This window comes from Marmota flaviventris, chromosome 16 (assembly GCF_047511675.1).
Source record: "Marmota flaviventris isolate mMarFla1 chromosome 16, mMarFla1.hap1, whole genome shotgun sequence".
In the NCBI taxonomy this organism is placed as follows: Eukaryota; Metazoa; Chordata; class Mammalia; order Rodentia; family Sciuridae; genus Marmota; species Marmota flaviventris.
In genome coordinates, this window is record NC_092513.1 from 69,827,477 (window position 1) to 69,840,352 (window position 12,876).

At 40.5% G+C, this 12,876-nt stretch overlaps 1 protein-coding gene across 10 annotated transcripts in view; it reads left to right on the forward strand.

Moving 5' to 3' along the window:
- The window catches only part of Aopep (aminopeptidase O (putative)), a 306,012-nt gene that overhangs the window by 45,642 nt on the left and 247,494 nt on the right, over positions 1-12,876 (forward strand). For 9 of the 10 annotated variants that reach the window (XR_011704742.1, XR_011704744.1, XR_011704743.1 and 6 more), the window contains exon 3: positions 178-344. The exons of the other annotated variant lie outside the window; for it this stretch is intronic. Coding sequence is in view for 4 of the 9 variants with exons in the window: in XM_071602504.1 (XP_071458605.1) it covers positions 178-344 (167 nt within the window). In the remaining 5 variants the exon portion in view is untranslated. The remainder of the gene's footprint in view (positions 1-177; positions 345-12,876) is intronic. 10 annotated transcript variants of the gene reach the window in all.

Sequence of the window (12,876 nt, forward strand, 5' to 3'; positions counted from 1 at the left end):
ATTCACATGGCCAGCCCCTTGGCAGCTTCAGTTCAGTGTGCTTTGAAACCAGTCAGCTACAAAGCCTCAATGTTTTCACTTTGAAAGCTCAACTTAACCTTCACTACCATGGTAGTGAGAAAAATGACAACTCATTTTGAAGATTCTCCCCTTTGTGTCTTTGTCTTTATTCTGCAGGCCATGTGTTTATACTGTGGGATCTCCCATAAACAACAGGGCCCTTTTTCCGTGCCAGGAGCCACCCGTTGCCATGTCAACATGGCAGGCTACAGTTCGAGCAGCTGCATCTTTTGTTGTTTTAATGAGTGGGGAAAATTCTGCCAAGCCAACACAGCTTCGGGAAGGTACTGTACATGTGTTCTTTGCTTATTTATGTATTGCACACATGCTGGACCCAGGAACCCAATAAGCAGTGTTTTTCTAAACTTTAAAGAGCTGCTTTATTAGTTGAGTTGGAAATGAACATACTATAAAACATCCTGCCAGAGAAAACAAGCAGGGGCTGGGGAGGGGTGCTTGAGAGTCTGGGCTTGGGATTTGGGGCTCTTCATGCCAGAGTTATCAATTCAGGGATTATTTCAGCAGTTGCTTTCACCTAGTGGCTTGTGGGCCATAAGTGGGTGGTCTTGGGCAGACTCTGGGCAGGCAAGTGTGTCATGGCAACACCATTACGGTTGAGTTCTCTGTGGTTTGGATCTGGTGTCTGTACCTGGTTTTTCATAGGTCAAGAGATAGTGCTACTATTGGCTGGCCCGCTGGGGTAGTCCTGGTAGAGGTCCATTCTATACAGCTCTCCTTCGTGAAGTTCTGAACCAAAGGTGTATTACAAAGCTGGAAGGCAGGGGCTAATGCATTCTTCAGGTTTTTATCTGTGAATTACTTGCTTTTCCAGAACTAATCTGTTAGTTTAAACCCTGAGCATATTGATGCAAGGTAGTTGTATTATTTATTTAAAATATGGCATCTCTTCTCACATACTTATTATAGAAACTTTTAAAATACTCAAAAAAGTAAGAAAATAAAGTTAAATATTTTTAGAGAAAAATAATTGCTAAAGTTTGGTTGCATTTTCCTTCAGATTTAAAATCTATGTGGATTGTAAGAATAATTCAAAATTGTTGTTATAGCATATAGCAGTGTTTATTCTGCTTCCTTTATTAATACAGTGATTGTTGAATATTTTTCAGGTTATTGAGTGTTTTTAAATATAATTTGATGTTGGTGTGAAATTTTGTTGCGTGAATTCACACAACAAAATTTCACGCCAACATCAAATTATATCAGAATTTATTTAACACTCCCATGTCAGATATTTTGATTGTTTCCACATTTTCTCTCCTATCACAAAGTTCCTGAGGAGACATTTTATATGAAGTGGAAGTTGCCGAGCCTGAGGTGTGAGCGTGTGTCAAGCTGTGGTGCACATCCCGTGTTGCTCTCCAGGGGCTGTGCCAGCTTACATACCCCTCAGCCATTGTGAGGTCATGGCTTTCTTGAATTTTGCTCATCAGATATGCAACGGGGAGTGGCTCTTGAATTTGGGTCACTTTGGTTGTGAGTGATTTTCACATGTTCCTATCTGTTTTTTAACCATTTTCATTCCTATCTGTCTGTTCATTTCCTTTGTCCACTTTTATACTGAGGACAGTATGTCGTGTTTTAAAATTTGATTAGCTCTTGGCCTGGGGTTGTGGCTCAGTGGTAGAGCACTTGCATAGCACGTGTGAGGAGGCCCTGGGCTCGACCCTCAGCATCACATAAAAATAAATAAATAAAATAAAGGTATTGTGTCCAACTGCAACTAAAAAGTAAATATTAAAAAAATTGATTAGCTCTTTAAAAAATTAAGGATATTATACCTTTAATTTTACATGAGGTTTCTTACTACAGGATATTTTAATGTTTGTGAAATCAAATTTATCAGATTTCTTTGGAAAGTCTTTCTTTGTACTCAGATTTACCTGTTTTGTTTATAGCTTAATTTTTATAATTTACTCTTTATTCTATGTATATTGTTTTCAACAGAATTGTGAAGTGAGGACTAAGTAATTATCTTTTTCCAACTAGAAAACCAGTTGCTCTAAGAGCACTTAGTGTATCTTTTCTGATTTGTGATGCTTTTTTAAAATTTTTAGTTGTAATTGGACACAATACCTTTATTTTATTTATTTTTATGTCATGTTGAGGATTGAACTCAGGGCCTCGCATGGTAGGTAAGCGCTCTACCACTGACCCACAACCCCAGCCCCTGTGATGTCTTTTTTATCATAAGCTAGATTTACAAATATGTACTGAAGTCTTCACTGAATATTTACTTGATTCCAAAATAAAGGCAAAACAAAGTAAATAATACATTTAAAATTTTTGTTAAAGTAGATAATATTTACAAATTAAAAGTAGACAACATATTTCAATAAAGTCTCCTTCCTCTTCTTTTTTCCTAGCTGCCCAGTAACCCTTTCCCAGGCCAACCCAGGTTACTAATTTTGCTTGTGTAATGTTCTTTCTCTTTTGTTGCATAAATAGTGGCATGCTATATACGTGAATAGCACTTCTCCCTTTAGAAGAAATTGATCTCATAGATATTTCATGTCAAATCAGAAAGAGCTTTTTTAAAATTATTATTATTTTTAAGACTACAGATGTTTCATTAATGGATGCTTCATAGCTTAATTAACTAGAGGCTCTGGACTCCACTCTGTATCCAATAAGTAGTTTTGTGGGTATTTACTTCTGGTGCTTTTCTTCCCCTGTGTCTCCCAGTGTTTGTCTCAGGTCTGTGTTCTATTTTTTGTATTACAGCCTCTTTTCTAGCAATAACTTTTTTCATTCTTGAGCTCTTAAGTTTGATTTGTCTTTTGGCTGGGAAAATGCTTTAATTTTTTTTTTCCTGTGAAGGTGGGTGTATAGCCTATTTTCTGAGGTCCCTTTCCTATTTAAGTTGACTTTTAATTGTATTCATTTATGAACAGTTCTTGGCTGGATATAGATTTCTTGAGTCAATTTTTTCCCCTTCTTAAATGACTATAAATATTATTACTATCGTCTCTTATTTAGTATTTCTGGAGAGAAATCTGGCAACACATTTTTTTATTCTTTGAAAGTAGTCTGGTTTTGCTGCCTAGATGCTCAGAAAAAAAAAATTTAAAAATTTTTGTAATTAAAAACTTCAGAACAAATCTAGATATGCTGCCTTTCTTTTGAATCAACTAAAGTTTAATTTACATATAATCAATGCATACATTTAAAATGTATCACTCAGTGAGATTTGACAGATGTCTACACCTTTGTGATTAATCAGCACCTCTGTGATGACGTGGAGCATTCCCATCACCCCAGCAATCCCCTGTGGCCTGTACTCAGTCCTCCCTGCCTGACTCTGTTCAACCACTGAGCTACTTTACATCTCTATAGAGGGGTTTTAGCTTTTCCAAAAATCCCTCTCAGTGCATTTGTTCAGTATGGGTTCTGACATCTGACTGCTTTCACTCTGGGTGGTGTTTGTGAGATTCATCCACATCGCTGCAGATGTCAGTAAGTTATTCTGTTTTAATTGATGAATTAGCCATCCATTGTGTGAATAAATCACAATTTATCCACTTGTCTGTTGGTGGGCATGTGGATTCTTTTGGTCATTTTGAAAAATACGCTGTGACGTTCATGTATGAGACTTTTGTGGACATGGTTTTCACTTCTCTTGGGCAAGTACCTAAGAGTGGATTTGCTAGACCCTTAAAAGTATATGTGTAAGTTTCTAAACTTATGATTTGGCACCTGCCAAACTAGGCCCAACGTGGTTGTGTCCTTTTATATTTCCACCAGCAATGTTTGAGAGTTCTGGTTGCTACTCATCACCCTAAGCACCTGGCAGTGTCAATCCATGGATTGTTAGCCTTCTGACTGAGTGTGAATACCATCTCATTGTGCTTTTAGTTTGCATTTCATTTATTAGATGTACTTATGTTCTTCTTTGAAAAGCATCTCTTCCAAGTATTAAGAATACTTTTCTATAATATTCTAGACGTAAACCTTTTGCCGGATATATGTATTACAAAAATATACTCCCAGTCGGTGTGACTTACCTTTTCATTTATTATTTACACTCTATTCCATTGCTTTTCTGTAGTGACATATTTGTTCTTTATTAACTCCACTCTATATGTAAATTATGTCATTGTAACATATCAATCCTTCTTTAAAAAAAACTTCATTTTTTTTTATATCAGTCTGGTACCACTTACACCTCAGCCTATTTTCTTCTCGTGGCTTTTTACTATTATTTCGTAGAAGTTATATCTTCTTGTCTCATAATGACAAGACCAGTTTCCTAAACTGGTTTTGGTTTCTGTAGCAGATTGATTCCCCAGACCTGTTCTTGCTGAGTCCTAAGGATGATGTCTTTTTTCACTTCGATTCTGCCAGTTTGGTTTGATTTTCTTCCACAGCCTTCATGGCTTTCCTCTCTCCTGTGACCCAACAGACGGGATAAAGTATGTCACTTTCCTGTGGTACCTTCATTGTCCCCTGTGTTTGCTGAACTCCTTCTAGTCCAGTATACAGAGCCAACCTGATAAGCCTCACTCCTCTGTCCAGGCTCTGTTGTCTTGTTGACCGTTTCTGGTCAAGTTCTGCTAGACATGCCTGGCCCTTTCTTTGCCTTCTCTGTTTGGTTCCCTGCCATGCTAAAATAAGAGGGTGTGTTTTGAAACACTGCTGTGTTGAGCAGGCACTGATACCAGAGTCTTCCATCCCACTGAGTTTTCCTTGTGGTTACTGCACTTCCCAGGATGCCATGTGGTCATCCCCTGTGGTATCTCCCCACTGCCCATGGACTTTCTCATTCATGGTTTGGCCCTGTGGTTCAGATGGAAGGCTTTGTGTTTGGCCTTGCTTCACAAATTTAAGCATTATTTTTCTTTTTAGATAGAAAAAAAAAATCTCATGATTTACCAAGGTTGATGTAAATTATTGATATCAGAATGATATTTTCAAAACTACCAACCTAACACTAGATATAAACTCTGTATGCTTGGAATTATTGCACATCTGTGAAGCCAAAATAAAATTATAAAACAGATCAAACTCCTAAATCTTAACATTTAGATTAACAACTTAAAATTGGTATAAAGATTGATATTTTGCTGGCATAAAATTGCCTTTTACAATACAAATGTGGAACTGAGGGCTCCCTGTATTTTTTGTTTGTTTTTGTGATGATTAACCTTTCCATCACTTTAGCTTACACACATGTGGTGACATCATCTGGCCTTTACTTGGGCAAAAGCATCAGCCTTATGTTCTTCTCGCATTATCTCTCAGTAGTGGTGGTAGTCCCCACATGCCTGTGCAGTCGCACAAGCTAAGGCAGACATGAACTCTGAAGTCATCTGGCAACACTCACCCATACCTGCATGCTTTCAGGGTCTAGCAACCCTCAGGTCACTGGCCAGATCCAGCCCACGGCCTGTCCTTGTAAATAGTGTTATTGGATTCGTGGCCATTGTCTAGGGCTTCTTATGTGCTACAACAGCACAGTTGACTATTTGTAAGAAAGACCCACAAAACCTACAATGTTTCCTTCCTGGTCCTTTACAGAAAAAAGTTTTCTGACCTCTGACTTCTACCATATCTGTCTGTTGTTGATCTATCTATTTGAAGATTATCATAGAAAAATTAAAATAAGAATTAACTTAAAATTTTTCATGGAAAACTTTGATACTTCCAGGAATATGTCTGTGGACATTTTTCCCCCCAACATTACCAGTTGAGAGCAGAGTTATAATAAAGTAGATGTTCACTGGGATTTGCTTGTTCTCACACTACTTACACCTCGTGTGATATCACACAATAGATTTTACCAGTTCACACTGAGGAAGGCCTGAGCGAGACAGGGAGAAAGACGTCTACAGGCAGCACTGCAGTGTCTCCTGTAGCCGCAGCTGGGGGTGAGCAGAGGGCAACCAGAGTGCTAATAAAGCTCTTTGCCAGAACCAAAAACAGCTGTTCTGAGGATGGAATAATGTCTACAAATGTATCGCACCCCCTGGAGAAAAAGGTAAGCGGATATAACGTGATATTATTTCCTCTCCGAGTCGTGTTTTCTAGATTGGCAGATTGGTCTCATAGGACCTCTACTCTGTTGTGCACCATGCCCTTGAAAACTATGAGCTGCCCTGAAAACATGAGTGGCCAAACCTGGCCCAGCACGTCTCCATTTCCATCACATTGACACATCATCAGCCTGATTAGCACATTCACCGGTGGCCAGATGATTTCCGGAAGGAGGAAAAGTACCTGGGAACAGATAACAGCAGCAGAGATGACAGCAGCCCTTGGGCAGGGACCTCAGAGTCTTTGCTCCATGAGGGAAATCAATCCTCCTAACTCTTTTTAAAAAGAAAGCTAATGATTTGGGCTGTAGGATAATGACCATCGTAAGACTGTTATTAGCTGAATAGTCATTATATTTTTTCAAGAAGGCTAAGTCAAGGCCATAGATTTAGATTAACTTGTTTGACTCATTTATTATTCAATTTCCTCAGCATGAAGCTATTTGGGCCGCAGGGTTATCCTGTGTGTTATTGTCGCCTGTATTTCCTGCCCCAGTATAGCCAAACTATTGAGTATAGAAACCCAGTGCCCAGTACAATGCTTTGTATATAATAAGTGCTCAAATATTTATTCGGTGAGTTCATGTAGCCTGTGTAGACAGGCAAAAGTAATATGTTCATGGAAGGAACATTTAAACCCTCTGTCCATAGTGACAAAAGTGATTTCAAGGTCATTTCTTTTGTTGTGCTGCTAATTTGAGTTTATGCCTTTTTTCCAGCCTCCATAAATTTTAGAAGAATAAAAATTTGTCTGAGTATGTTATTATTTTTCTCTGGTAATTTTTTGTTTAGTTTACTGAGTCTAATTTAGCATATTCCTACTTCCTAAAAAAAATCCTCTGCCTGTTTTTCATGGGAAGCCTCAAGAAGATGAGTAAGACTATCGAAGCTCCTTCCAAATGAAGGAGAAAAACACATGTGAATAAGTGAAAGGTGTTAAAAACGACATGTGCCTTTGCTTGGGATCTGATTTTATTTTTCTTTGCAAAAGTAAGACTGTAGACATTACTTCATTCTGGACAAAATGCCTGCCCAATCCACCAGCTCTCTGACATTCTCTTTCTCTTGACTGTGTGGGAAATTCCAGGAAAAAGCCAAGATTTCAGGGTCCAGACCCTCCTGTGTGCAGTTGAAAGCCAACTTTTCTTCCCTCTTGATGGCTCAAAATGAGCAATTCTATTTAGACTGCTCCCACAGTATGCAACTAGGAATTACGTACAAGGAAATGGTAAATTAAAAGGCATTTAGGAATGGTTATGATTAAGTGTGTTCCCCACAAAGAGAAAATGCAAAGTAGAGAAAGCTTCTTGTTTCTAGACTTGGAAACTTGATTAATTCTGGGGTGATACCCATACCTACAACAAGGGGCTGGAATGCAGGGCAAATGTGTTCATGTTTTCCATTGGAAGGCTGCTGGTGAGCCAGGGCTGTGTCCCACACAGTGCTGTTGTGTTTTTAAGTCTTTGTCAGTTAGCTCTTTACATTTGTGATTCATATCTACTAACTCTTGCCTGCATTCCTCACCCTGCACATACGCAGCGCATGCAGAAGTACTCATGGCCTCTTTCGGATCACTGATGCTGAAGGCATGTATGTGCCACTTGTTACTGCTTGTGGAATTTTGTCTGGGACTTCACATTCATAATTCTCATGTGAATATAAAATACTGAAGTTAACCCGAGACCATCTGGAGCAGTACAGCTTGGTGTCCAGTCCACTGATTCCATGTTACTGAAGTAGAAGGTGAACTGGCCATCTGCATCGTTGATCAGACCTTCCAGGGAGACTTGGGATGACAAGCCTGGTGCCTTGTCTTCCTGTAGGAATGCCCCCAGCCAGAATGTCCCCAGCCTGCAAGGAAAGCCTCCCCACATGTAATAGCGCTTGTGTTCTTACTTCAGTAGGTGGCGCTCTTTTACCTAGTTCACCCGAAGCTCTCCAAGGTCACTCTCTCCTGGGCCTCCTGGGCCTGAGGCCTTACCCCATTTCAGGGAAGGAAACCCAAAGCCCTGCCGCTCCTGTGGCCTGGCCTGGCACATCGCCCTGGTTAGGCAGTGCTGGTGCTCACCAACCCAGGGCCTTACTGTCTCCTTTGTTCTGGTGCCAGTTACAACCTTTGAGCAATAACAGAGGAAAACTAATGAAAGACGGTCACACCATGGGTATTCAGGAGGGTGGCACTAAGCTCATAAAACCAGAATGTGTAGACTTGGCATCTGCAAAGTAGTGACACCAAGAAAGCTGGGATTTGCTGAAAGACCTAAGCACTGGAGAAGCAGGCCAAGAGGGGAAGGGCAGCCCAACCCTCCTTTTTATGCATATATTACACAATGTGTGGATAATACATACTTTGAAGGGAAATAATATATACATTGTATGTGGTATTTCTATATATGCTTATAAATACATTCCTATACATATTGTTAAGCATCTTTAATTTGTGATACAAAGTTGTTACAAAATAATCTTTAACATATGGAATAGTTTGGGGAAACTGAAAGAAGAGATTGTGGCTGGAGAAAGAAAAGGTCTTGGGGTAGGAATTGAGGAGGGCTGTGTTAGAGCTTAGGAAAGGACCTGATATGCTAAATGAAAGTATGCATCGATTTGATGTTCCCATAGGCTTCCTGCTGTTCGTGTAACTATGGTGGAAAGGTTTAAAAGGTACATGGATGCTTTTAATAGGAGGGATTTATGTGCCTGTTTTAATTTTCAGTGAAAACAATAGCTCTTTAAATATAAGTTCTGAGATGCTTAGTATGCAAAGACATTCTAAAGAAGCAGGGTGGCGTCTGTGTGGTGTGACTCTTTGTCCAAGTGCAGAGGATTTGACTTTCCATATGGCTCGCGTTTAGTGTACTGGTTGTGGTAGGCATGACTGAAAGAAGTGGGTAAAAAAGACCATGTTTTGATTTTTCTTCTTTCAGTGTTTCTTTTGTGAAAACTAATTTCTCAAATAATTAGTAGAGTTGTTGTGAAGTTCAGGATGCAGAGTCCTGACCTCTCCGTTGCATTCTTCCTCTCCCCTCTTTACTGGAAGGTGGGATCGTCGTGACTATTCAGAGGATCGTTTCTAGTAGTTGAAAAAAAAAATAGTTAAAGTAATTGTTTAAATACTCTTTAGTTATGATGTTTATAGCTTTTTATGTTTTATTTTTTTGGGCGGGGGTTAGGGGTGGTTGGGGATTGAATCCAGGGTGCTTTACCATTGAGTTCCATCCGCAGTCCTTTTTATTTTTTATTTGAGACATGCTTTTGCTAATTGCTGAAGCTGGCTTCATGATACTTATTTTCAAAGTTAATTTTTTTTCTTCTTCCTGTGCTCCATTGGTTTTCCTACTGTTTGTTTATTATTTTTTAATTGGTGCTTTATAGATAAACATAAAGATGCCAGAATTAAATTTTAAACTGCCTCTTGTGATTTGAAAATCAGCACATTTCAAGTCCTATTGTTGGAAAAAAAAACAATCATCTTTAAGGAAATTTTCAGTCCCATTTTGGAGATGAAAATGTATAATTGAGTCTTGTAGCAGCTGCTGTTGTGATTATTTTTTTTTTAAAGAGAGAGAGAGAGAGAGAGAATTTTTCAATATTTATTTTCTAGCTTTCAGTGGACACAACATCTTCGTTTGTATGTAGTGTTGAGGATCGAACCCGGGCCGCACGCATGCCAGGCGAGCGTGCTACCGCTTGAGCCACATCCCCAGCCCCTGCTATTGTGATTATAAGAACAGTATCTCTGGGGCTGAGGTTGTGGCTTATAGGGGTAGAGCGCTTGCCTAGCATGTGTGAGGCCCTGGGTTCTATCCTCAGCACCACATAAAAATAAAAAAAATAAAAATAAAATAAAGGTATTGTGTTCAAGTACAACTAAAAAATAAATATTAAAAAAGGAACTATATCTCCTGTGACAGATCTGCCTTGCTGGTGAGACAATTGAAATGAGTTTTTCCCCTATGAATACATTGCAGATTGATAAAGTGGTATAGGGGTGTTAAGGAACTCTGATCACTGTTGGAGGACTTCAGAAGCCCACCTTTGCAGAATCTGTCCAGAAGGGAAGGTGAGCTGGAGGCTGCTGGCGCCTGCAGTTAGGGAGTGCCCCTTCCTGTCACCCCCCTCTTGTTAGCCTTACTAATGAATCCAGGCCTGGCTGTGCAGTCATCCAGGGGTGTGATGATCTTCAGGCTTTTGCAGAGGAAAAACTCTCGGTTTTTCAAGTGTGGCATGTTCTCTTTGTTTTGCAGCTGGTGTAGCAAAGCAGTCTAGTGCAAGTGGGTTGAATCAAAAAAAGAAAATGAGGGCATTCACTGTTTTATCAAGGATGGCTCATTTAAAGTAAACACCATTTAAATAGTCTCCAAATGGTCCATTCTATGTGAAGTCACACAGGATGCCCCCTCTGGGCTGTCATTCTCCTTTAAATGGATCGCTCTGTGTGCACTGTGTTTAATGCCATTCAACCTTAAACCCCATATGTGGGCCCCTTCAGGTCACGGGTTTTGGTGCACATGTGGCAGCCATACCTCCAAATATCCCTCGCCTCTGCTTCCAGAAAGTCAGCCTGAGCGCCGGGGAGAGGCAGCTGTGAAGACGAGAGCTTGCAGATGATGCGAGTGACGACAACAGTGACGATGATGAGGATGGCGCTGGATCTGAGTACTGTGCCTAGTGGTTTCTATTCGTATTACCTGACTGAATCCTCCAGAACCCTATGAGACAAATGCTGTGATCATTCCCCTGTAATACACTGCGACACTGGTGCCTACTGAGATCGAGCAGTGTGCCCACACTTTGCTTGTGGAGCCGCAGCATCTGGAGCGGGAATTAACCCATGGACATGCACCAGAATAGACTCCCATCGTTCCCTTTGTCTATCACAAACAGCAGCCTATCCAGAAATGATTTCTCTTTGTCTTTGGAATGAAAGCTCTGTTTTCTGAGGCAGTATTTCCACCTTGTTATTCATATTTTTTGTAGTTATATAAGGGACAAGGTAGGTGTTTCCTGTGGCAGCAAGCAGTCTTCATGCAAGATGGGCCGAGTGGAGTCATCCACGGACACACAACTCGGAAGATTCTCTATTACCAAGGAACCTTGGAAATGTCCTCGTAGTAATGAGCTAACGAACACAGTTTCTAGTGTGTGGAAGGGTTCTGTGATGTCACCACTGGCTCTAGCTTTCACCTAAGATCTGGACAAGAAGCTCAGGGCCAGACTCTTCTTCCTGAGAAACATCTCGGGTCAACCACAGTCCTTGGGAATTGGGTTCCTGGCTGGTTCCTAGTGGTCCAGTCTGCTGATCTGCCCCTGTTTGTCAGTCACTTGGTAGCTCCCAAAAGGTTTCGTTTTAAAAGCTTGCACTATGAAGCAGTTTGGTCCGAATGAGCCCCTCTAGAAAAGGGACTTAGGAATCTAAGAAAGTAAAAATCTGTGGGCTGTATAGAGGGGCATCCTCTTTAACATTCAGAATCTTTCTTTCCATTATTTAACTGTGCAGCCACCTTCGAGGGAGGAGTGATTCGAGTGACGACAACAGTTCTAAAGCGTTCTCGTCAGACTCAGTTCAGGTTCTGTTATCACTGTGGCTACCTCACTCCCCAATTCTGGGTTATTTAAGATATTGGTAATTTTTTTGTGGCTCATCTCATTCTTCCTCTTACTACATCCCTTCATGGCTCCTAGTGCCCTCCCCGTGTTACCTCGAAGGTACACACGCTTTCTGACAGTGGTGCTGGGATGTGATGTCACTAGGAGCTCTGGATTTTTGGTGCCCTTGTTCAGGGATCTCGTGATTACCTCCTATTTCCTTAGCAGTGATTTCTTTTGGAAGCAGTTTCAGTTCAGTTCTTGTGGTTTCCACAAGTCCCATCTTGCCTAGGCCATAGATGGTACCAAGAACTAGACTTGTAGCAAAAAAATCGGATCAAAACTTCAGCACAGAACATAGAAACCATTGTGCTCAGCACTTGCTTTGTTCCTTAGAGGGTTTCCCGATGGAGCAGCGCCTGCACCTTCTCTGTGGACGGCCCTTCCTTCCAGCTGTATTTCATCATTTTGATAGTATTTCAGGATTAAAGATGCTGCTGTTTTTCTGATAAGTTTACCTTTTGATCAATTGATTAGTTGGTTTTGTTTTGAATTATTTTACATTAAAAATGCAATATTTAGAGTTCAACAATTCTCTGGGTTTCTCACACGCACTCCCTGTGTTCACCTGCTCTGGTTTCTCGTCAGCATTCACCGTGTCCCACCGGTGAAAATTTAGTTCTTTCTCCTCCCTGCTTCCTTCCCCACATCCTGTCTTCCCAATGTGACTCATGTCACAGCATTGATTAAGTCAACATTCTTTGTATTTTATCTTTGTCATTGAGAGCTGAGTCTCATAATGAAATTATGATTACATTATGATTTCTGTACGTGTGGGTTTTTCTTGGAGTTAATAGTGGTGTTTTGTTTGCCATGCCCCCCCCGCCCCATTTTCTTGGTTTTGTCAAGCCTAGACTCTTTTTTTTTTTTTAAAGAGAGAGAGAATTTTTTAATATTTATTTTTTAGTTTTCGGTGGACACAACATTTTTGTTTGTATGTGGTGCTGAGGATCTGAGGATCGAACCCGGGCTGCACGCATGCCAGGCAAGCGCACTACCACTTGAGCCACATCCCCAGCCCCAAGCCTAGACTCTTTGAAAGCCGTTCAGAACTCCTTTTAAGGTGATCACCCACATCTCCTTTTCTCCCGGGTTTCCTTCTGAAGCCGTCTCCTGG